At 43.7% G+C, this 22,553-nt stretch overlaps 1 protein-coding gene across 1 annotated transcript; it reads right to left on the bottom strand.

The window, feature by feature from the left end:
• Positions 1-2: 2 nt before the first annotated feature.
• Positions 3-14,658, bottom strand: arpc3 (actin related protein 2/3 complex, subunit 3). The gene is made up of 7 exons (XM_038789103.1): positions 14,505-14,658; positions 13,606-13,705; positions 11,959-12,035; positions 10,764-10,832; positions 10,210-10,336; positions 9,109-9,203; positions 3-896 (listed from the first exon to the last, which is right to left on the bottom strand). The coding sequence occupies exons 1-7, from the start codon at positions 14,508-14,510 to the stop codon at positions 834-836; spliced, it is 537 nt and encodes a 178-aa protein (XP_038645031.1). The 5' UTR covers positions 14,511-14,658; the 3' UTR covers positions 3-833.
• Between the last annotated feature and the right edge of the window lie 7,895 nt (positions 14,659-22,553).

The following is a 22,553-nucleotide window of genomic DNA, read 5'->3' as shown; positions in this document are numbered from 1 at the left end:
TCTGTAGCATACAACTGTTTATTATGTGATATTATTGCCGCACAGCAGTTACAACATAAAATGAATGTATTCAATTCTTTACATCACTAGTTTAAATCAGGAATTGAGTTATTTATATGTTGAAGTATTAAAATTATGTTTACTGAAAATTCCTGATGTCTGACCGCAACTGCCATTTCACGAATGACTACATTTAGGCCTATGATGTCTGATATTTTGTCCTTCTTAAAAAGAAAAGAATCATCAAACATGGAAAGTTAGCTAAGCTTGGTAATCAAAGTTCCAATTAACTCTTAGTTTCATACAGCTTAGAAAATTGTGTTAAACAGCAGAAAATTAATCCTGAATAAACTACAACTGGTTACATATGCTAGTATTCTAATACCAGTTACAGGAGAGAAATACCAACACGTTATTCTTAATACTAATATGGTTGTACAAGCAGCAACAGATGAGTATATACCAATGCCTGACACATTACATGCAATCTGATGAGAGCAGTAACCAAGAGTTGGGGTACAATTTTGAAATATGAACAGCAGGCTTACTTTATGTGCTTCTCTATTGAAAACCATTGAGGCACCAAACATATTTACGAACCCATTAAACAATTGTATTAGGAGAAAAACTGAAATTATATTATGCCAAGCAGTTAATATTCTTCACCTTTTTAAAAAATGCTCTTCAGAATGACACTACCTTTTATTACATCCGAACCCAGTATAAAATCATACGAAACAAGGCAAAAAACTTTGTACATCTTGCTGCATGACATGCCTGTATGATGTTTCTCACTTGTTGCACATATCATTTTAGTATGTTTTGTGATGATATTAATGTCCTGGCGCTGACAGGCTCTTGTTCATGAACTGCTTCTTTATAAAGCATATCCACCACTAGAAAGACAAAACAAACACTATATTAAGAACCTCTGATCTGCCAGTCTGTCGTTTAAAATTACAGCACCTGCAATCATGAATAGGAGAGGGTCAACCTAAGAGTATTTTCTACCATCACAAGTCCCATTTTAAAAAAAACTAGAAATCTAGGTTATGTACTCCTCCAGAAAGTATACAGTTGATGCCATGATTGCATTGATGCGCCTCTTAAAATTGGACAGAAAAGTGATATAACAAATGGGATCAGGTAGACTTGGTGGATGTTTCATTTTGAGAAAAAACTGACCATGTTAAAGCCCAATTGAGAAATAATTTCTTATGGTATATGACAATTTTAATTCTTCATTCTAACACTACCTAAATTAGTCCTTAAATTGGGAAAAGAAAACCGCGCCAGTCAGCTCCTTTGTTAATCCATCTAACACTACCTAAATTAGTCCTCAATTTGGGAAAAGAAAACAGTGTCAGTCCACCTCCTTTGTTATACTTCTGATAGGATTTGTATCCCTCAGCCAACCCAATTCGCTGAAAGCTGGAAGATGAAGTGTCAAAACAGATTTGAATTCCAAACACCTAATGAGTTGTTTTTTTTGTAACAGTACAGCACAGAACAGGACCTTCAGCCCTCGATGTTGTGCCGAGCATTGTCCGAAACCAAGATCAAGCTATCCCATTCCCTGTCATCCTGGTGTGCTCCATGTGTCTATCGCTTGAAAGTTCCTAAAGTGTCCGAATCCACTATCACAGCAGGGTCCATTCCGCACCCTAACCACTCTCTGAGTAAAGAACCTACCTCGGATATCCCTCCTATAACTCCCACCCCGAACCTTATAGTTATGCCCCCTTGTAACAGCTACATCCACCCGAGGAAATAGTCTCTGAACGCCCACTCTATCCCCTTCGTCATCTTATAAACCTCTATTAAGTCACCTCTCATCATCCTCCCAGGTTCAATTCCCCGCTAGAAAATGCATGAGGATAGAGAAGGTTGAAAAAACGGGATTAAATTCAGAGGAAGGATGAATCTTGACCAAAAAGATGCACAGATGCTGGAAGAAGAACTCCACATTATTGTTGAGCTTGGGGTTTGAGAAATACAGAGACACCAAATTAAATACAACTTCTGTTGGTGAAAACGGTGTCTGCTGAATAAACATACAAAAGTAATGGACACTTAAAGAGAAAAAAAAGTGGTACTGTACCACCAAGTAAGTCTTTAGAAGGCTGATGGTAGAAAATGGAGACAACAGCTTGTGGACTGGATAGTACAGGAGATTTTGGGAACAATGCAGATAACTATTTTCCTTGAATAATACATAAAATATAAAAACAGAATTTAAAAGAGTAACAATGGGCTTTGGTGGCAGTTACAATGCCCTTTAACCCAGATACATCTACACCAGGAGTTGGAAAACAAAAGGATATTTTTCATCATAAGACACAAAATAAGTTTGGAATGTCTTAACCCACTCCTGCATATGCATGTCCACAGCATGAAAAGAGCTGTCACTCGAAACAATAGCTCCCTTCTCTCTCCACAGATGCTGTCAGACCTGCTAAGATTGTCCAGTATTTTCTGTTTTTGTTTCAGATTTCAGCATCCGCACTAAGTTGCTTTTATGAAAAGAGATTTTCTTTTAAATGCATAAGAAAATAAAACTGCTCACTTTGATGCAGATGTTGCTCTTCCCTTGTTAAGTCCCACAGATAATGACAGGAAAAACACATTACCTTGCATCGTATTAGTCATTTTATTCCACAAATGGAATGTCATGATCAGCACTAAATACATCAAAAATCAAATAAATCTCAAAGAATCAGGAGCACTAATAATTGTTTCTGAATGGTATATCTGGAAGACATCAAACTTTCCAAACAAAATAATTTGACATAGGAATGGGAGGAGAAAGCCATTTGGCCCCTTGAGCTTGCTTTGTCCCAGCAGAAACCAAAGAAAAAATGCTGGAAAATCTCAGCAGGTCTGGCAGCATCTGTAGGGAGAGAAAAGAGCTAATGTTTCGAGTCTAGATGACCCTTTGGCACAGCTGATCTGACTGTGGCCTTAACTCCACTTCTGTGCCTTCCCCAGAACCTTTGACTCTCGTAGATAAAAAAAAAATCTGTCAAACTTGCATATATTCGATCCCGGAGCCTCCACTGCTTGCCAAGGAAGTGAATTCCAAAGATTAATATCCCTCTGCTGAAATTCCTCATCTCCATCTACAACACGAGACCCCCCAGTTTGAAACTACCCCATAGTTCTAAATTCCCCGATGAGAAAAACATCCTCTCAGAATCTATGTTTTTTTTTTTAAATAATTTTTATTCAAATTTTCACAAAAAAGAAAACAATAACAGAAAATTCTAAGAACAAAAAAAAAACAGAATCCCCCCCCGCCGTAAATACAAAAGGGAAACAATAAATTAACACCCGTCATTGGTAGAAAACAGATATTCAACCCAAAACAAAAACAAAGAGACAAACCCCCCCCCCCCCCCAGGGTTGCTGCTGCTGCTGACCTTTTGTTTTTACCGTTACCGTTCTGCCAGGAGATCTAGAAATGGTTGCCATCTCCTGAAAAACTCCTGCACTGACCCTCTTAGGGCAAATTTCACCCCCTCCAATTTAATAAACCCCACCATATCGTTGACCCAGGCCTCAGAATCTATGTTAAGCCCCCTCAGAATTTATGTTTTAATAAGGTCACCTCTCATTCTTCTCCCATGAGCATAGTCCCAACCTGCTCAACTTTTTCTCATAAGACAACTCCTTCACCTTAGGAATCAACTGAGCGAACCTTCTCTGAACTGCCTCCATTGCAAGTATATCCTTCTTTAAATAAGGAGGCCAAAAGTGTATGCAGTACTCTAGGTGTGGTCTCACCAATACCCTGTATAGTTGTAGAATTAATCATTAGAAATAGAAATACAATATTTAAGTTTATTATCTTATGCTCTACTAAATTAACATGAGAAATTATTTTTCCCAACTTTCCCACTGGTTCTTTTAGACCACTTTTCTCAAAGATCTTCACTCACACATTACTACAGAAACAGTTTAGTTTTGAGTACCCATGGATTCAGGAAACAGAAGTCTCCTGTTAAAAATAAACACAATCACCAGAGAAATCAGTTACCATATCATCACACACAGTAACTACAAAATAATCCAATGCAAGTCGGTAAATATCTTCCAAGAAAAAGCTGAAAACCTGAGGTAAAAGTAAATTAATAAACTGCTGCTGAGGGGGCAAGTGGAGCTATATCATGGGTAGTTACTACTCTATGGTTACATATTATACATTATTCACGGCCACACACTTGGGGGAAAAAGGTAGGTGCTAATAAACTAGTCTGAATCTGTGGGGTGGGGCAGGCGGCCATCTTGAGTGGGATCAAGGGAGAAGGGGGGGGGGGGGGGAGAAGAGACTCCCGATTCAATTTGTTACGTGGAATGTGCAGGATTTATGGGGCTCAGTGAAACGTGCAAGAGTTTTCTCTCATTTGAAAAGTGAGGACCGATGTGGTGCTTTTGCAGGAGACCCACCTGCGGGTAAGGGACCATGTTTGGATCCGTAAGAGTTGGGTAAGCCAGTTGTTCCTTTTGTTCCAGTTGGAGTTTGATAGCAGGGCCCAGGGGAAGACGATACTTATTAATAAAAGAGTTTGGTTCCAGGTGGAGGTGGTGGTAGCAGACCAGGGCGGCAGGTACGTCATAGTTTCGGGAACATTGTGCGCTTGAATGCCCTAAATTGGAATGACATGGAGTTCAAGAGGATGTTTGTTGCGATACGCACCAGTTGATGTGTTTGGGGGGGGGGGGGGGGGGGAGAGAGAGAGAGAGAACTGAACTGTGTTTTGAGCCCCAAGTTGGATCGATCAGATAATGCTCCACACCCGGTGGATGTGGTTTTGGAGATGGGGCTGGCCGACCGGCCGGTGTGGAGTTTGGATGCAGAGCTGTTAGCAGATTTGGGATTTTGTTTGAAGGTGGCTTGGGTGATTGATGAATATTTTTGTTTTCTTTTTTTTTTAATTTAGAGTACCGAATTCTTTTTTTTCCAATTAAGGGGCAATTTAGTGTGGCCAATCCATCTATCCAGCACATCTTTGGGTTGTGGTGGTGAGACCCACGCAGATACAGGGGAATCTGCAAACTCCATACGGACAGTGACCCAGGCCAGATCAAACCCAGGTCCTTGGCGTCATGAGGCAGCAGTGCTAACCACTGTGCCACCAGTGATTGATGAACATGCAGGGTCCAACAAGAATGGGATGTTGCCCACGGTACTATGGGAGACCCTGATATGAGGGGAGATAATTTCATACAAGGTCACACAGATAGGGAGACAAGAGAGGAGCACCAGTGGTTGGTGGACGTGATTCTGGAGGTGGATGGCAGATATTCAAATGACCTAACACCAGAGCTTCTGGCTAGTAGAAAGAAATTGCAGATGCAATTTGATCTGATATCCACTGAGAGGGCAGTGCGGCACTCAACGGGAGTAGTATCCGAATATGAGGAGGCCAGTAGGCTTTTTGACTGGTCAGTTGAGACTGCAGGCAGCTTCCCGGGAGATTGTGCGGATTCAGGACTCGGGTGGTAGGTTAATGTCAGCGTTGCATAAAGTTGATGGGCGTTCAAGGCGTTCTATAAGACTTTTCTAGGTTGGAGCCGCCGGAGGAAGAGTCGGATATGTTGTGGGTTTTGGAGGGTTTGGAGTGTCCCAAGATGGTGAAGGAGGATTGGGAAGGGATGAAGGGACCGCTGGGCGGTAGAGGGCAGAACAGCAATTGGGCAAATGCAGATGGGTAAAGCGCCGGGGCCGGATGATTTCCTGGTGGTTTTATTAAACATTTGCTGAGCGACTGGTGCCGCTGCTGGTGGAGATATTTGAGGACTCGGTGGCTCAAGAGTTTCTTCCTAGGACAATGATGCAAGCGCCCATTTTGAATCTGCTAAAGAAGGATAAGGACCTGGTGGAGCGTGGGTCGTACTGCCTGATTTCACTATTAAATGTAAATGCTAAGAGTTTGGCTAAGGTTGGAGGGGTGTCTCCCGCAGTTATTGGGGAAGACCAGATGGGATATGTGAAAGGCAGGTGCTTGTCGTCTAATGCAAGGCAGCTTTTGAATGTGGTATTATCCCCGGCAGGAGGAGCTCATTGTGGCATTGGATGCTGAGAAGGCCTTTGATAGGGTGAATGGGGATAATTGTTTGCAATGCTGGAACGGTTTGGGATAGGGTCTAAGGTTGTGGTGTGGGTTTGATATTATATAAGGCACCTAAGGATGATGTGAGCTCAGGATATTTTCAGTTGCACAGGGAAGGCAGAGGTGCCCTTTGACCCCCCACTCTTGTTTGCATTGGCAACTGAGCTGTTGGCCATTGTCTTGAGTGAGTTGGATAGGTGAAGAGAGATAGTGGGGGGAGGGGGGTTTGAACACAGTGTCCTTGTACACTGATGATCTTTTATATGTAACGGGTCCAATCCCCACAATGGGTCATATCATGGCACTGCTGAAGCGATTTGGGGCTTTTTGCGGGATATAAATTGAATTGGTACACTCAGCCAGGGAGGGGAGGGGTCAATCTGGGAGTGTTGCCGTTTGTCTTAGAGGTTCCCATTTTAGATATTTCCAGGTGCAGGTGGCCCTGGATTGGGCCCAGCTTTGGTAATTGAGTTTTACAAGCCTGGTGCACAGGGTGAAAGCAGACTTAGAGTGTTTGTTGGTTTTTTTTTTACAAAAATCCATTTTGGGGCAGTGGCAAGATTGATTTTTGACGTTCATTTGGGTGGTAAAATTAGCCAGGATTAGGAAGACAGTGGTTCAGAGGGATCGGCAGTTGGGATGCATGGTGCTGCTAAGTCTGATATATTATTATTGGGAGGCAAAGAGTGCTGGTTTGGTGTGGGAATCCGGAGGCTTTATGGATGGAGATGTAGGGGGTCAGGCTAAGGGTGTTGGTGACGGCTTCTCTACCTTTTTCTCTGGGGAAGTACTCAGGAAATCCAATGGTGGCCTCCACACTGAAGATATGGAGACAGTTTTGGCAGCACTTCAAATGGGGGCGGTATTGAAGTCAGTGCCGGTTTGTGCAAACCACATGTTCAAGCCGGCGAGGGTAGACCTTAGGTTTAGGGGATGAGAGGACAAGGGGGATGCTGTGATGAAGGATTTGTTTTCGGTGGGCTGATTTGCAAATTTTGAGGAGTTACCAGAAAAATCTTTCCAATGTTCGCAGTGGTGCACCCTTCCGCGTTGCTGGAGAGGTTTTTCATAGAATCGTAGAATTTACAGTGCAGGCCATTTGGCCCATCATGTCTGCACCGGCCCTTGAAAAGCCCACACCACCATCCTATCCCCATAAACCCAGTAACCCAACCTAATCTTTTTGACACTGAGGGGCAATTTAGCATGGCCAATCCATCTAACCTGCATATCTTTGGACTGTGGGAGGAAACCGAAGCACCCGGAGGAAACCCACACAGATAGAGGGAGAAAGTGCAAACTCCACACAGTCATCCGAGGCCAGAATTGAAACCGGGTCCCTAGAGCAGTGAAGCAGCAGTGCTAACCACTGCGCTACCATGCCGCCCCGTTTTGTCACTGGCAGGGACGGAGGAGGGGAGTACCTCGGAGCTTTATGGGAGGCTTATAGTGAAGGAGGCAGTATCATTGGAGGAGGTTAAGGCCAAGTGGGAGGAGGAGTTGGGGTCCTAGCTGGAGGATGGGTTGTGGTGTGAAATTCGGTGTAGGGGGAGTGCAATGTTATCATGTGTGAGGCTAGGGCTGATACAGTTGACGGTAGTGCATAGGGCCCATTTGACCAAATCCAGGATGATTAGGCTGTTTGCAGGAGTGAGGGATGTGCGAGCAATGCGGGAGGGGCCTGGCTAACCATATACACATGTTCTGGTCATGTCCTAAGCTTGTGGGGTTCTGTGTCTCCTTCTGTGGCACCATGTCGGCAATCCTACAAATTGAACTGATGCCTTGTCCCCTCAGTAAGAGGTCTTACAACACCAGGTTAAAGTCCAACAGGTTTGTTTCAAACACGAGCTTTCGGAGCACGGCTCCTTCTTCAGGTGAATGGAAAGGCTTGTTCCAGAAATGTTTATATAGACACAGTCAGAGATGCCCCGGAATGCGAGCACCTGCAGGCAATCAAATCATCAAAGATGCAGAGAGAGAGGTAACTCCAGGTTAAAGAGGTGTGAATTGTCCCAAGCCAGTTCAGTCGGTAGGCCTCTGCAAGTCCAGGCTTGTTGGTGGGGGCCGAATTGTCCCCTCAGGGCCATATTCGGGGTATCAGACCAGCCAGAGTTGCAGAATAGGGCAGGTGCTGATGTTCTGGCCTTCGCCTCGCTGATTGCTCGAAAGCGGGTGCTGTTGGGTTGAGGTCAGCTTCTCCACCCAGCGACTCAGTGTGGCTGAGGGATATCATGGATATTTTGTATCACGAGAAAGTTAAGTGCACCATGAGGGGTGCAATTGAAGGGATCTACCGAAGATGGCAGCTGTTTATTTTGCGCTTTGAAGAGCTGGTCAGTTGTTAGGGAGGAGTAGGGGAGAGGCGGGAACTGGGAATTGCTGGGATTTCTGATTGGCTTTGTTTTTTTGGAGAGGGGGGGTCGAGTTTGTTATTATCTGTTAGATATTGTTATGTATAAAATTGAAAAAGTTGAATAAAATTTTTTTTTTTTTTAAGTCTGAATTTGGGAAGCACAGCAATATTATTAGATGGCACCATAATCCAGTCTAAAACTATCTTGCCCTATTATGTTGCTTTCCGCCATTGGTGGGCATTATAAAACATAGTTTATCTCATCAACAATGAGAATGAAATCACCTAGATACTCGTATGTGGTTTTAATTGACTGAACCGAACAGCACATTTTGTTTTAGTGGCACCCTACTCTTAGGACAACATGAAGAGATATATATGTCCCAGTCGCATTTGAGCCAAATACAATAGAACCCCGTATTGTACTGTATTACCATAGTAATGTCCAGGCAGTAGAACATAATTGGCATATTTGGCCTACTCTTACACACCTCCCATCAGTTTTCTTCTGGAAAACAATCTAAAACCCTGGGATTCCATCCAGTCCTTTAAAATCATCATCTGTGGTGAAACGTTTTTGTGAAAGTTGTTCAGGAGAAGCGACAATCATCATTTAAAGCCAAAACTACAGCTTCTTACCTTGCTGGGCTTATCAGTCTGTTGATCAAACACCTTTTCACAAAGTCTCAGTCCAGTCTCTTGCCTGATCTGCTGCAAATAACCCCTCATCATCTCTGAAAAGGTAGCCATAATTTATACGATGAACAATAAATTCTCAGGACATACATTACAAATGATATTCAACAGCCAAATCTCAATGTGAAATACAATAATTAGACACCTCAGCTCCGTTTGATCAAAATGCACGAGTCCCTCAAAGTTAGGAGAATTTGTTTTTTGCAAAAAATTAGGTTACATGCAAGGACATACATTGAATTCACAGAATGTAAACTCACTTGTATATTGTGCAAAAAAAAAGGGCGGCACGTGATGCAGTGGTTAGCACTGCTGCCTCACAGACTGAGGATCAGGTTCGACCCCGGCCCCGGGTCACTGTCCGTGTGGAGTTTGCACATTATCCCCATATTTGTGTGGGTCTTACCCCCAGAACCCAAAGATGTGCAGGCTAGATGGTTTGGCCACGCTAAATTGCACCTCAATTTGAAAAAAAAAAATTGGGTAATCTAAATTTATATTTTAAAACAATAGATTAGCACACTAAGCTATCAATGTTATGTACAATGTAGTGGAGAGACACTAGTCCCCAAAGTACCGATTGCCCATCCTTAGTCACACAGATCCACAGTCATAGTGAAAAGATACACTTCCCCAAAGGACAGAGAAAAATTACAACAAGAGTTGTTACAAACCTTATTCCTCCATCTCTGGCCAGCTTCAGAGTCGTTTCTGACAAATTTCTAGAAGCCTTTTTCTCAGAGATAATCACTTCAAGTTAAGTAATAAGGACATGAATCCAGAAATTAAACCAAGGCGCCCAAAAAAAAAAGGTGCCTCAAACAAAAATCTTAACTTTAATTTCAATGCCGTAAACATTTGGGAATCATGTAGAATTAAGCTTAATCAACATAAAATTGATGTGTTACTGAGGCACAATGAGGCATCTGTGAATTGTATTTGAAACAAAAATGTAGGTAGTTAAAATACTCCGGCTAAATATACATATTTTTCTGTCCATTCATAATCAACTTTATTAATTCTAATAATGCTGCTTCTTCATACCATCTTCTTGCTTGTGTCCAGGCTTTGCATACATGGCATTGAGGGGAAAGCCCGGCTCTCCAGGAATGGGAAAATTAGTTATCCCCAAGGTGTACATTTCCTTCTCTCCTTGATTTTTGGAGTTGCACTGTGTAAAATAAAACAATCAAAATGAAAAAAGCTCACTCACATCCCAAAATAATGCTGAAGCACACAAGGGGTGAAGCGCAAACCATTTTATGAAACAAAGCTGCTGAATAGCTCACAACTCACCATATGCAAAATAGCTGTAGCATTCTCACTGCAAATTAGTTCTTGGGTTTCTTTTATTTTTTGACTACATTTGTAATTATTTTTCATGCAAACGCCAAGCGTAACAGAAACATTCTAACCACCATTCCGCCTGACTGAAATCACTTCCTTGCTCCAACTATGAAGCAAATTATTCAGATCACACATCTGTTGCATGGAACTGACTCATGCGGCACTGCAAGCCTGGAGTAGTCTGGTTGCAAACTGTCACAGCCAATAAAAGCAAGGCAAGAAAAAGTTTGTGTGTCAGCACTTTTCCCTACCTTTTGTAATTTTTTGAGGCATTCAGTGATATAGAGGGTGATATAAATCAAGGTTCTGTCAGCTTCATTCTGCAACAAAAAATGCTTGTTAGTTGAACATTTTGACATACAGCATTAAAACGCTGAAACATAAGAACAGGATTTGGTCATTCAGTCCCATGAACTTGTTCCATTATTAAATTAGATCACAGCTCAATTCCATCTAACCATCTTGCTTATGTAACCCTTATTCCCTGCCGAACAAAAATCTCATCAGCTCCAATGTTGATGTTTTCAATGGACCAAGCCTCAACAGCTTTATGGTGGGAGAGCAGTAGAGCAATCCTATTTTTAAAAATAATTCCCATTCAAACACAAGCTGCAGCTGCTAGTGGTGCAATTAAAAAATGACTCGAGTATCTAGTACTCATTTTCTTTTTAAATTTCCAATTAAGGGGTAATTTAGCATGGCCAATCCACCTACCCTGCACATCTTTGGGTTGTGGGGGTGAAACCCAGGCAGACACGGGGAGAATGTCCAAACTCCACACGGACAGTGACCCTGGGCTAGGGTCCAGGCCGGGGTCCTCGGCGCCGTGAGGCAACGGTGTTAACCACTGTGCCACTCTATCCGTACTCATTTTAAGATGAAAGTATCTAAGAATATAAAATAATGTCTGCTAGCTAAACCCATAGGATGACTCATCAGCATACAAAATCTGAACAAAATAACAATTTTTTAAGTTTATTTTGGAGAATAATGGAGATAGACTCCCTCTAAAAAATTACTAGCTTCACCACATTATGGTTCTATATTGCTAAATTTAACAGGCTTGTAATCAGTGTTTCTTTTTGAAAAATATTTTTCTTGCTTTTTTGACCCACATACTAGAAGGTAGATGGAGAATCTGCTCTGAAGTATGCATCAATGCAACTCATGGATTAGTTATTATGTGCCCAAGATGTCAAATAGTGACTCTTCCTCTAGTCTCCCTGCTTCTTGGGACAGTTTATGACATCTGAACATAGTGGTACAGCTAATACTGTATCAGCAACTGACTCACAACAGGTGCAAACCCATATTCCACTATTTTATGCCAAAATGATCTGAGTTATACTCTCTGCAATGCATTAGTCTCTTCGATGCAAACCATAGGATACATTATTCAGTTTTTTTTTAAAGATTCTTAAAATTTGACAAATATCAAAAAGTTACCTTTATTTCATAGTTTTTGAAGAAAACATTTGCCTTAAAATAGTAGATTGCTTCATCAATTACATCAGAGTCTTTGGCTGGAAGAAATAATTATTGGTGATCAAATCACATACAAATCCTTAAAACACAGTAACAAATTAATATCTCAATTTTGCCCTCCTCAATCAGCCTATAACTCTTAATTATGGTTCCACAAATATCTGTTTTTTGGTCATGGGACGGGGCGTTGCTGGCTGGGTCAGCATTTATTTCCCATCCCTGAGTCAACCACATTGCTGTGGATCTGGAGTCACATGTAGACCAGATCAGGGAAGGATGACAGATATTATTCCCTACTTGACCGGTCCAGGAAGACATTTCAATTGCCAATTAGCTCTCTTCCACAGGCAAGCACATTTCAATGAAAAAAAGCTGGTCTTCTTGGAGAACTCTCAAGTTGAAGAGATCACATCAAACTAGGAGTTGTAGTCTGGTCTCCGCAGTTTAACTGTTCCTAGTTAACAGCTATTTTTCTTCTGCTATTAACTGTTGCAAACTGCTCAATTTTAACACACATTACATTTGATTGAGAATGTGGTGACATCCAGAGGCTGATAGAGGCACTCCTTGGTTGTCCACCAGGGGAATGGCACAAAAACAGAACCCCCTTAAGCTAGTTCAGCCTCATATCTGCCACTTAGTCTTCCTAGTGATACCAGAAAGCATAATTGCACTTTCCCCAAACACTCCCTCTAATCTCTCCAATTTCTTCTACCCAGGAAGAAGATAGGTATGAAACGTTATCGGGATGGGTGGGAATGTGCAGTTGGGACCACAAATAGATCAGCCATGATCTTATTGAATGGCAGAGCAGGCTCATGGGGCCAAAAGACCTACTACTTCTCCTAATTCATACATTAACAACCTACAACCAGACCTCTGCCAATAGCACTTGAACACAATTCCAGGCCAAAGAGTATCAAAAGGTGACTTGTGTTACAGTTTATCAAAAATATTACAATTTTTTGATCTCCACATCTCTCCAGAGAACCTAGCTGAGATTCACTCTGTGGGAAGGGAATTTATTGCACCAGAGTTGTCGGATGACTATCTGTATTATATTCAATATATTAGCCACTAGTCACATGACTAATTAAGAATCCAGTTAAGACAAACTATATTTCTGATCAGAAAATGGTGGGCACTGCCATTGGACATGAGATCTCAATACTCTTATTCACACAGTACAACTTTTCTGTGCATTTGTTGTTAAAAATTACAAAAAGAGCAGTGTTTTTGATTTTTGAGACTCCTTTATTACTTCAGTTACTGAATGGTGGTAGATGAGATAAAATAAATATACCAATGTAAAGTACATTTCTTGCATTGTGTGCAAGCTGTGTCGTGTATGTGGTATGTTGTGCATCAGTATCACGGTAGCCCCTCCTGTGGCTAGTCAGCAGTTTCTAGCATAACAACAGTGCTCTGGTCAGTCATGTCAGTTTGTAAATTAATGTGCATTACCTAGCTTCCAGGCACCAAGATTTGCTTGAAAACTCGTTCTACAACTTTCAACAGGTTTAAATGACAAAAAGAATATTTATACTAAACAATATAAAGGGACACAACTATCAAATAGCCTAACAAAAAATAAATCTCAAAACTTACTTTCTTTGGGAGCAGGTCCTTTAAATTGGGTTTTAAGTGGCAATAATGCCATATTTCCAATCAGTTTTACATCACCGTCCATAAGGGTGGAATGATAAGCCTGAGAGAGAAATAAAGCACAATTAGAAATGCTCTCCTTTTTTATTGTTCAGTCTCAACTGGAATCATAGAATTTACAGTGCAGAAGGGGGCCATCAAGTCTGCACCAGCTCTTGGAAAGAGCACCCTACCCAAGCCCACACCTCCACCCTATCCCCATAACCCAGTAACCCCACCCAACACTAAGGGCAATTTTGAACACTAAGGGCAATTTATCATGGCCAATCCACCTAACCTGCACATCTTTGGACTGTGGGAGCAACCGGAGGAAACCCACGCAGATACGGGGAGGACGTGCAGACTCCGCACAGACAGTGACCCAAGCCAGGAATCGAACCTGGGACCCTGGAGCTGTGAAGCAACAGTGCTAACCACTATGCTACCGTGCAGCCCATGAACTGGGACGTTCATGTTAAACAACAATCACAAATTAAAGACTTTCTTCTTTGTAGATGGTTACGGTCAGCACATCTGACCACAACTTTCAGTAAAATGGTTGCAGGGTGCTCAGTGAAGGTCATCATTGGATTAAGTTTCGAGTTCAAATCGTTCATTTTCATTAGGCTAAAGGTGGCTATGTGTATAGTTTCCCCCAACCACTTTTTTTGGAGGGGATTCAGAAGTTTTTTTTAAAATTCTAATCTTGGGTAGGCCTAATTGGCCTACTTCCTGATTGCTCACATCCCATTCTACCATTTATTTTCCAGTTCACTGCCACAAACTAACATCCATTCAGCGAGAGTTAAAAATCCGCTGCCACACACAACGGTGAAGGGAAAGCGATCATTCGAGAAACCTACCGGCATTTTAGCAACGGTAACCGAGCTCGCCCTGAGGATAAACTGAGTCTGTCAGTCTCAGCACTTCCGCCTGTCCCACCCTGTCGGGGCCGCGCGTGGCGTCTGGGGGAGGGCGGGGCCAGGCGCTGCGGCGTCAGGGGCGAGCGCGACGTCCTGGGGCGGGGCCAGAGTGCGACGTTCGGGGGCCGGCTCGGAGCGCTGCGACGTCCATGGGAGGCCAGCGTCAGAGCTTGGCGGGCGTCTGCGGGACCGAGCGCTGCGGCGCCAATGGCGGCCGCGTCGTCATGGGCGGGGCCCATGTGGTTTTTGGGGTTGGGGCAGAGCGCTGTGGCGCCAGGGGTGGTGCGGTGTGACGTCGGGGGGGCGGGGCCGGATATTGCTGCGTCAGGGCCGTGCGCTGCGGCAGCAGGGGCGGCCTCGGCGTCATGGGGCGGGGCTCGTGTGGTGTCGGGGGCGGGGCCAGTGTGGGGGCGGGGTGGAGCGCGGCGTTAAGGCGAGTGCGACTCCTGTCCCACGTGACAGCCAAGGTTCTGAGGGAGGAACACGGGAGTATAACTTCTCTCGTATATGGAATGTCGGATTACAACTATCAATGTTTAGGCCTCAACTGGAGATTCACCTGAATGCTTCCATAGATGAGGAACTTCAGCTTCCTCTATGAACTTGAGAAGCTATAGTTCTTCCTCTGGAAGAGGAGATGGCGCCCAAGTGGTTAGCACTGCTGCCTTCCAGGGACTAGGGTTCAATTCTGGCTTGGTTGAGTGTGTGTTCACGTTCTGCCCATAGCTGCGTGGGTTTCCTCTGGGTGCTCTGGTTTTCTCCCCACTCCCAAGAGGTGGAGGTTAGGTGGCAGTTGACAGTGCTAAATTTTGCTCCTTAGTGTTCAAAAATGTGCAGATTAGGTGAATTGGCCCTGATCAGTTGTCCTTTAGTGTCCAAAGCTGTACAAGTTATGAGGGATAGGGCGGGGGAGTGGGCTTGCTTTTTCAGAGGGTCGGTGCAGACTTGATGGGCCAAATGGCCTCCTTCAGCATTGTGGGGATTCTATGTGCTGTTAGGAGGTTGCTCCAGGATTTCGACCCATGAAGAAATGACAATGTATTTCCAAGGCAGGATGATGAGTGGCTTGGAGGGGAACTAGCCACTGGTGGTGTTCCCATGTGTCCGCTACTCTTGTCTTTCTTCATAATAAAATAATCGCTTATTGTCACAAGTAGGCTTCAATGAAGTTACTGTGAAAATCCCCTTGTCGCCACATTCGGGCCCCTGTTCGGGGAGGCCGGTACGGGAATTGAACCTGCGTTGTTGCCTTGTTCTGCGTTACAAGCCAGCTGTTTAGCCCACTGTGCTAAACCAGCCCCTGGTAGCAGTCATACGAGTTTGGAAGCTGCTTGTCTAAAGAGCCTTGGTTAGTTCCTGCAGTGCATCATGTAGATGGAATAAATTGCTGCCACTGTGCATTGGTAGTGGAGGGAGTGAATGTTTGTCAATGGGGTGCCAAATTCACAGGCTGCTTTGTCCTGAATGATGCCAAGCTTCAGGAGTGTTGTTGGAGTTACGCTCATACAGGCAAGTGGAGATATTCCATCACACTCCTTACTTGTGCTTTGTAGATGGTGGACAGGCTTTAGGGTCAGGAAATGAGTTACACACTTGAGAATTCCCAACTTCTGATCTGCTGTTATAACCACAGTGCCACCGTGTTTATATGGCTAGTCCAGTTCAGTTTCTGGTCAATGTTGGCCCAAGGATGTTGATAGTAGGGGATTCAACAATGATAATGCCATGTCACTGGGCTATGGTTAGATTCTCACATATTGGAGGTGGCCATTGCCTGGCACTTGTGTGATGCGAATGTTACTTGCCACCCCAAACCTGGATATTGTCCAAGTCTTGGGGCATTTGGATATGGACTGGTCAGTATCTGAGAAGATGTGAATGGTGCTGAACGTTGTGAAATGACCTATGAACATCCGACTTCTGACCTTATAATGGAGGGAATATCATTAATGAAGCGGCTGAAGATGTGTTAGGTCTGGGACTCTACGCTGAGGAACTTCTGCTGTGATGTCCTAGAACTGAGACCTACAACAACCACAACCATCTTACATTGTGCCATGGAGCAATGGGAGTGTTTTCCTCTGGATTCCCATTGGCTCCTGTTTTGCTAGGCCTCCTTGATGCCACACTCAGTCAAATGCTGCCATGATGTCAGGGGCAGTCCCTCGCACCTTATGCCTGGAGTTCATCCCCTTTGTACATGTTTTAACCAAAGCTGTAAAGAGGTCAGGAGTACCCTGGTAGAACCCAAACTGAGCATCAGTGAGCAGGGTATTGCTAAGTAAGTGCTGCTTGAGAGCACTGTTAATGACCCCTTCAATCACTTTACTGATGATCAAGAGAAGACTTGTGGGGCAGTAGGTGGCCAGATTGAATTTGCACTGCCTTTTGTGCATGGGACGTATCTGGGAAATTTTGAACATTGTCAGGTAGATATCAGTGTTGCTGTACTGGAACAGCGTGGCTAGAGGTACGACAGGTTCTGGAGCACAGGACGGCACATGGCACAGTGGTTAGCACTGCTGCCTCATGGCAGCGCAGACTCTGGTTCAATCCCGGCCCCGGGTCGCTGTCCGTGTGCAGCTTGCACATTCTCCCCGTGTCTGTGTGGGTTCCACCCCCACAAAACAAAAAGATGTGCAGGATAGGTGTTTAAATTGCCCCTTAATTGGAAAAAAAATAATTGGGTACTCTAAATTTATATTTTTTTAAAAGTTCTGGAGCGCAAGTCTTCAATACAATTGATGGGATATTGTCAGGACACATAGCTGTTTCAGTATCCAGTGCCATCAGCCGTTTCTTCATATACATGGAGCATCCATTACCTTCAGCCATTTCTTTTTTTAATAAGTTTAGAGTACCCAAAGATTATAAAGGAGGTGCAGGAGCAGAGGGACCTGGGTGTATATGTGCATAAGTCATTGAAGGTGGATGGACAGATTGATAGTGTAGATTTGGATTGTCACACATACTGAGGTACAGTCAAGATTATTGTTCTGCTTAAAGTCCAGTCAGATCGTACCACACATTAAAAACAGGACATACGATAGATACACAATGTAAATACATAGACATCGGGTGAAGCATACGGTGTGTAGTGGTAATAATAATAATCTTTGTCACAAGTAGGCATATATTAACAGTGCAATGAAGTTACTGTAAAAAGCCCCTAGTCACGCCACACCCAATCATCACACGGCGCCTGTTCGGGTACACTGAGGGAGAATTCAGAATGTCCAAATGTCCTAACAGCGCGTCTTTCGGGATTTGTGGGAGGAAACCTATGCAGATACGGGGAGAACGTGCAGACTCCAAGTTCAGTCCATAAGAGAGTCATTCAGGAGTCTGGTAGCAGTGGGGAAGAAGCTGTTTTTGAATTTGTTAGTGAGTATTCTGGATTATGGTGCTACTTTCCGAGGCAGCGGGAGATCTAGACATAGTCAGTGGATGGGAGGCGGGCTCCCGTGATGGACTGGGCTGTGTTCATGACTCCGTAGTTTCGTACAATAGTGAACTATGGTCTGGGGCCGAGCAGTTGCCACACCAAGCTGTGATGCAGCCAGATACGATGCTTTCTATGGTGCATCTGTAAAATTGGTAAGAGTCAATGTCGACATGCTGAATTTCTTTATTTTCTTTTTTTAAATAAATACATTTAGAGAACCTAATTCATTTCTTCCAATTAAGGGGCAATTTAGTATGGCCAATCCTCCTACCCTGCACATCTTTGGGTTGTGGGGGTGAAATCCACACAAACACAGCGAGAACATGCAAAGTCCACAAATGAAATGAAATGAAAAATGAAATGAAAGGACAGTGACCCAGAGCCAGGATCGAACCTGGGACCATGGCGCCGTGAGGCAGCAGTGCTAACCGCTGCGCCACCGTGCTACCCAGTCCCTTCATTTCTTGAGGAAGTATAGACATTGTGCTTTCTTGGTTGTAGTGTTGGCATGAGTGGACCAGGACAGATTGTTGATGGGCACACCTAGAAATTTTGGAGCTGTCAACTATCTCCACCTCAGTAGGGGGAAATATTTAGATACATGCAGGTTTGAGATTTTGCCACAAAGGAGATACAGAGCTTCCCAGTAAAGCTGGCTTCCACAATGCTGGAGGAGGTGCTGACGACTGGGGGACTGTAGAAGGGGTAGTATCGGCGGCTTACGGGGCTATTTTGGAGGAGTAGAAGGCACCACTGGATGGGATCAAGGCAAGTGGGAGGAAGAGTTGGGAGAGGGTATTGAGGAGGGGTTCTGGTGTGAGGTACTCCGGAGGGTAAACGCCTCCACCTCATGTGCGAGGTTGGGGCTGATGCAGCTGAAGGTGGTGTCTAGAGCGCACCTTACAAGGGCGAGGATGAGCCGGCTCTTTGAGGGGGTAGATGTGAACGTTGCGGGGGAGGCCCCGCAAACCACGTTCATATGTTTTGGTCCTGTCCAAAGCTAGAGAGTTACTGGAAGGAGGTGTTTAGGGTAATATCTAAAGTGGTGCACGTGAAACTGGACCCGGGCCCTCAGGAGACCATATTCGGGGTGTTGGACCAGTCGGGGTTGGAAGCAGATGTAGCCTTCGCCTCGTTGATCGCCCAAATGCAGATCCTGTTAGGGTGGAGACCAACTTCTCCACCCTGGCATGGCAGGGGGACCTGCTGGAATTCTTAATTCCTCACCGCCTCACGACCCCCCCCCCCCCCCCCCCAGTACAGTATAAATCTGATCCCATTTCCAGTTCTCTGTAGCTTTGACAGACACCCAGCCTTGAAACATTAGCTCACTTTTCTCTCCACAGAGACCTGTCAGACCTGCTGAGGTTGTCCAGTATTTACTTCGTTTCAGATTCCAGCATACGCAGTAACTTGCTTTTAGCTCTTTTGCTGACAGATTGTTGTCGTTGCACCATGTCACTCGGTTCTGTATCTCCTCCTATACTCTTAACTCCTCGTTGTTTGAGATCCGATAGTGTGGTTAATAAAGCATGAAGTATTCCATTACAAGAACAAAGAGGTTACATTGAACTTGTATAAAATACCAGAGTATTGTAAGTTCTGGGTGTCGCACTTTAGGAAGGATGTGCAGACGGCATTGAGAATAGTTCCAGTGATGAACTCCAGTTATGGAGATTGATGGAAAAAATTAGGACTGTTTTGAGAAGAGATTGGAATATGGGGGAAGATGGCGTTGTAGAGGTAATGTCATTGAACTATCATAATCCAGAGGCTGAGGCTAATGCTGTGGGTACACAGCAAATCCCACAACAGCAGGTGGAATTTAAATTCAATAATATTGGAATTGAAAGCTAGTTTCAATAATGGTAACCATGAAACTATCAATTGTTGTAAAATCCCACCTGTTTCATTAATGTCCTTTAGGAAACAAAATCAGCTGTCCTTAACAGGTCTGGCCTACACATGACTCCACACGCACAGCAATGTGGTTGACTCTTAACTGCCTTCTGAAATGACTTAACAAGTCACTCAATGCAAGGGCAATTAGGGATGGGTAACAAATACCAGCCTTGCCAGTGATGCACCCATCCCACAAAAGCTTAGATAAATTAAAAAATTGATGGAGGCATTAAAAATTATGAGGGGTCAAGATTGAGTCAATAGGGTGAAACTGTTCCTACTTGTGAAAGGGTCGAAAATGAGAGGGCACAGATTCAAAGTAATTGGCAGAAGAAGCAAAAGCGGCATGAGAATTCCCCCCCCCCCCCACCCCACCACAGAGGTGTATTCACCTTTTCTCCAAGCCTGGGTATAATGTTGCAGTGAAGCTGTCCTCTGGAATGTTAATCACAGTCTCCATGGGATGTTGAACAAAACAGAGTTCCATAAAGTACATTCCCATCATTCTGAGCTATTAGCTACAAGACAGTTACATCCCCCTCAAACACCATCGATGCATTACAAGTTCTATGTCTGTTCAGAAACTGCTTCAAACACTTCAGTACTGAAATACACCTTTTTTGAATGGGGTTTAACAATACGCTTAATTTATTGCCTGGTATTTAACTCCAAGCAGGTAGACTGGTTTTGAGAGGGGGGGGGGGGGGGGGGGGGGGGGGGGGGGATAATCATGAGCAGGTCACCTGTTAACATTCAACTGTCAGTTAACCCCCTTACTTCCCCGATTCACAATACATTTCGAGAAAGCACAAGACACTTGATGAAACAGGCTTTATTGACATTTAGAATAGGTAATCAGCCCAACTGGATACGGAGGCTTTGAATTTCTAGCTCCACCTTTCAAGTCCTCTGAAGAACTGATGAAAACCATACACCTTTATTTTATTCATCAGATTTTTCCTACATAATAATAATCTTTATTGTCACAAGTAGGCCAACATTAACACTGCAATGAAGTTACTGTGACAAGCCCCTAGTCTCCACACTCCGTGCCTATTCGGGTACAGAGGGAGAATTCAAAATGTCCAATTCACCTAACAGCATATCTTTCGGGACTCGTGGGAGGAAACCAGAGCACCAGGAGGAAACCCATGCAGGCAGGGGGAGAATGTGCAGACTCCGCAGACAGTGACCCAAGCCGGGAATCGAACCTGGGATCCTGGCGCTGTGAAGCAAGTGCTAACCACTGTGCTACCACGCTGCCAAACATAAAAGATACACGTCACAGAGAAGACCTCATGACAAAGCTGTTCCCAAGTCATCTTAAAAATCTAATGTCAATTTTTTTTTTTAAATCTCGAAAGCTACTTCTCAAGTAAAGCGTCCTGACATAACTGTTCCTGAATCCCTTGAATACTGGCTTCACAATAATCTTTCATTACTGTAGTTAATAAATCCCTTGATCCATGTTTATTACGCTAGTCACCAAGATTAAACTTTATCTACGGTTGATCTCATTATGGTTACTTATTTCCTTGTACAAGCATTTCTTATATATTAACCGACACACAAAGCAGAGACTAACCATATGCTGGTTTCTTCTCATGACATTTCAAAACCACCTGTCCAGATTGGAAAGCTTGTTGTTCCAAGTTTGATCATTAACCTTTAACTGTGTATGATATCTAACCCATCTTGTTATCCGCCTTACAAATGATGATTTACTGCAAATTAGTTTTTAGACTCAGCTTCATGACAATGTATCACATTCCAAATTATAGTGATATAAATGACTATAAAATGATCGCAATACTTGAACAAATGATACCCAAGTGCAGAGTCAGAACCCTAGAGCATTTGATTTTCGCATCAGTAATGTTAGAGACATACAGATTTACATTTTGACAAAGAGGCAATTTTGAAAAAGACTTCCTCTTTCTATCTTGCTCTCTTTTCCCAGTTATTGTCTCTCATATCTATACTCGTCACGAAAGCATTTTAAATTCCTGAATTCTCTTGTCAACCCAGGAGACATGCCTGTATAAAGTGGAAAGAAAACCTTTCCTGGACTACTTTCCACAAGCCAGCCAAGATCACAACTCCTGCAGGTACCCATCTTAGGCAGGCTGCAATTTGAATCTCATTTTGTTTAATTACCACTATATAAACATTACAAAACTTCCAATTCAGCTGGTACCAAAATAAGAAATTTATTCCATATTTTTTGGTTGAAACAGATTCTCCTCTATTGAGAACTGACAGTCAATGTGAATAGTACATTTGCAATCTGTTGCATGAACTAAAGCTTTTCTTTCCATACAGTGCAAATGAAGAGTTTAAAAATGTTTAGTTATTTCAACTTTCTATGAGCATTTAGTTCCAACCTTCATGCTGTTGGGGCAGCACAGTGACGCAGTGGTTAACACTGCTGCCTATAGCGCTGACGGCCCGGGTTCGATCCCGGCCCACTGTCTGTATGGAGTTTGCACATTCTCCCCGTCTGCGTGGGTTTCACCCCCACAACCCAAAGATGTGCAGGTAGGGGCAGCACGGTGGCGCAGTGGGTTAGCCCTGCAGCCTCACGGCGCCGAGGTCCCAGGTTCGATCCCGGCCCTGGGTCGCTGTCCGTGTGAAGTTTGCAC

Source organism: Scyliorhinus canicula, chromosome 1 (genome assembly GCF_902713615.1).
Source record: "Scyliorhinus canicula chromosome 1, sScyCan1.1, whole genome shotgun sequence".
NCBI lineage: Eukaryota > Metazoa > Chordata > Chondrichthyes > Carcharhiniformes > Scyliorhinidae > Scyliorhinus > Scyliorhinus canicula.
The sequence above is the reverse complement of the archived record's forward strand: the minus strand, read 5'-3'. Positions and strand labels throughout refer to the sequence as shown.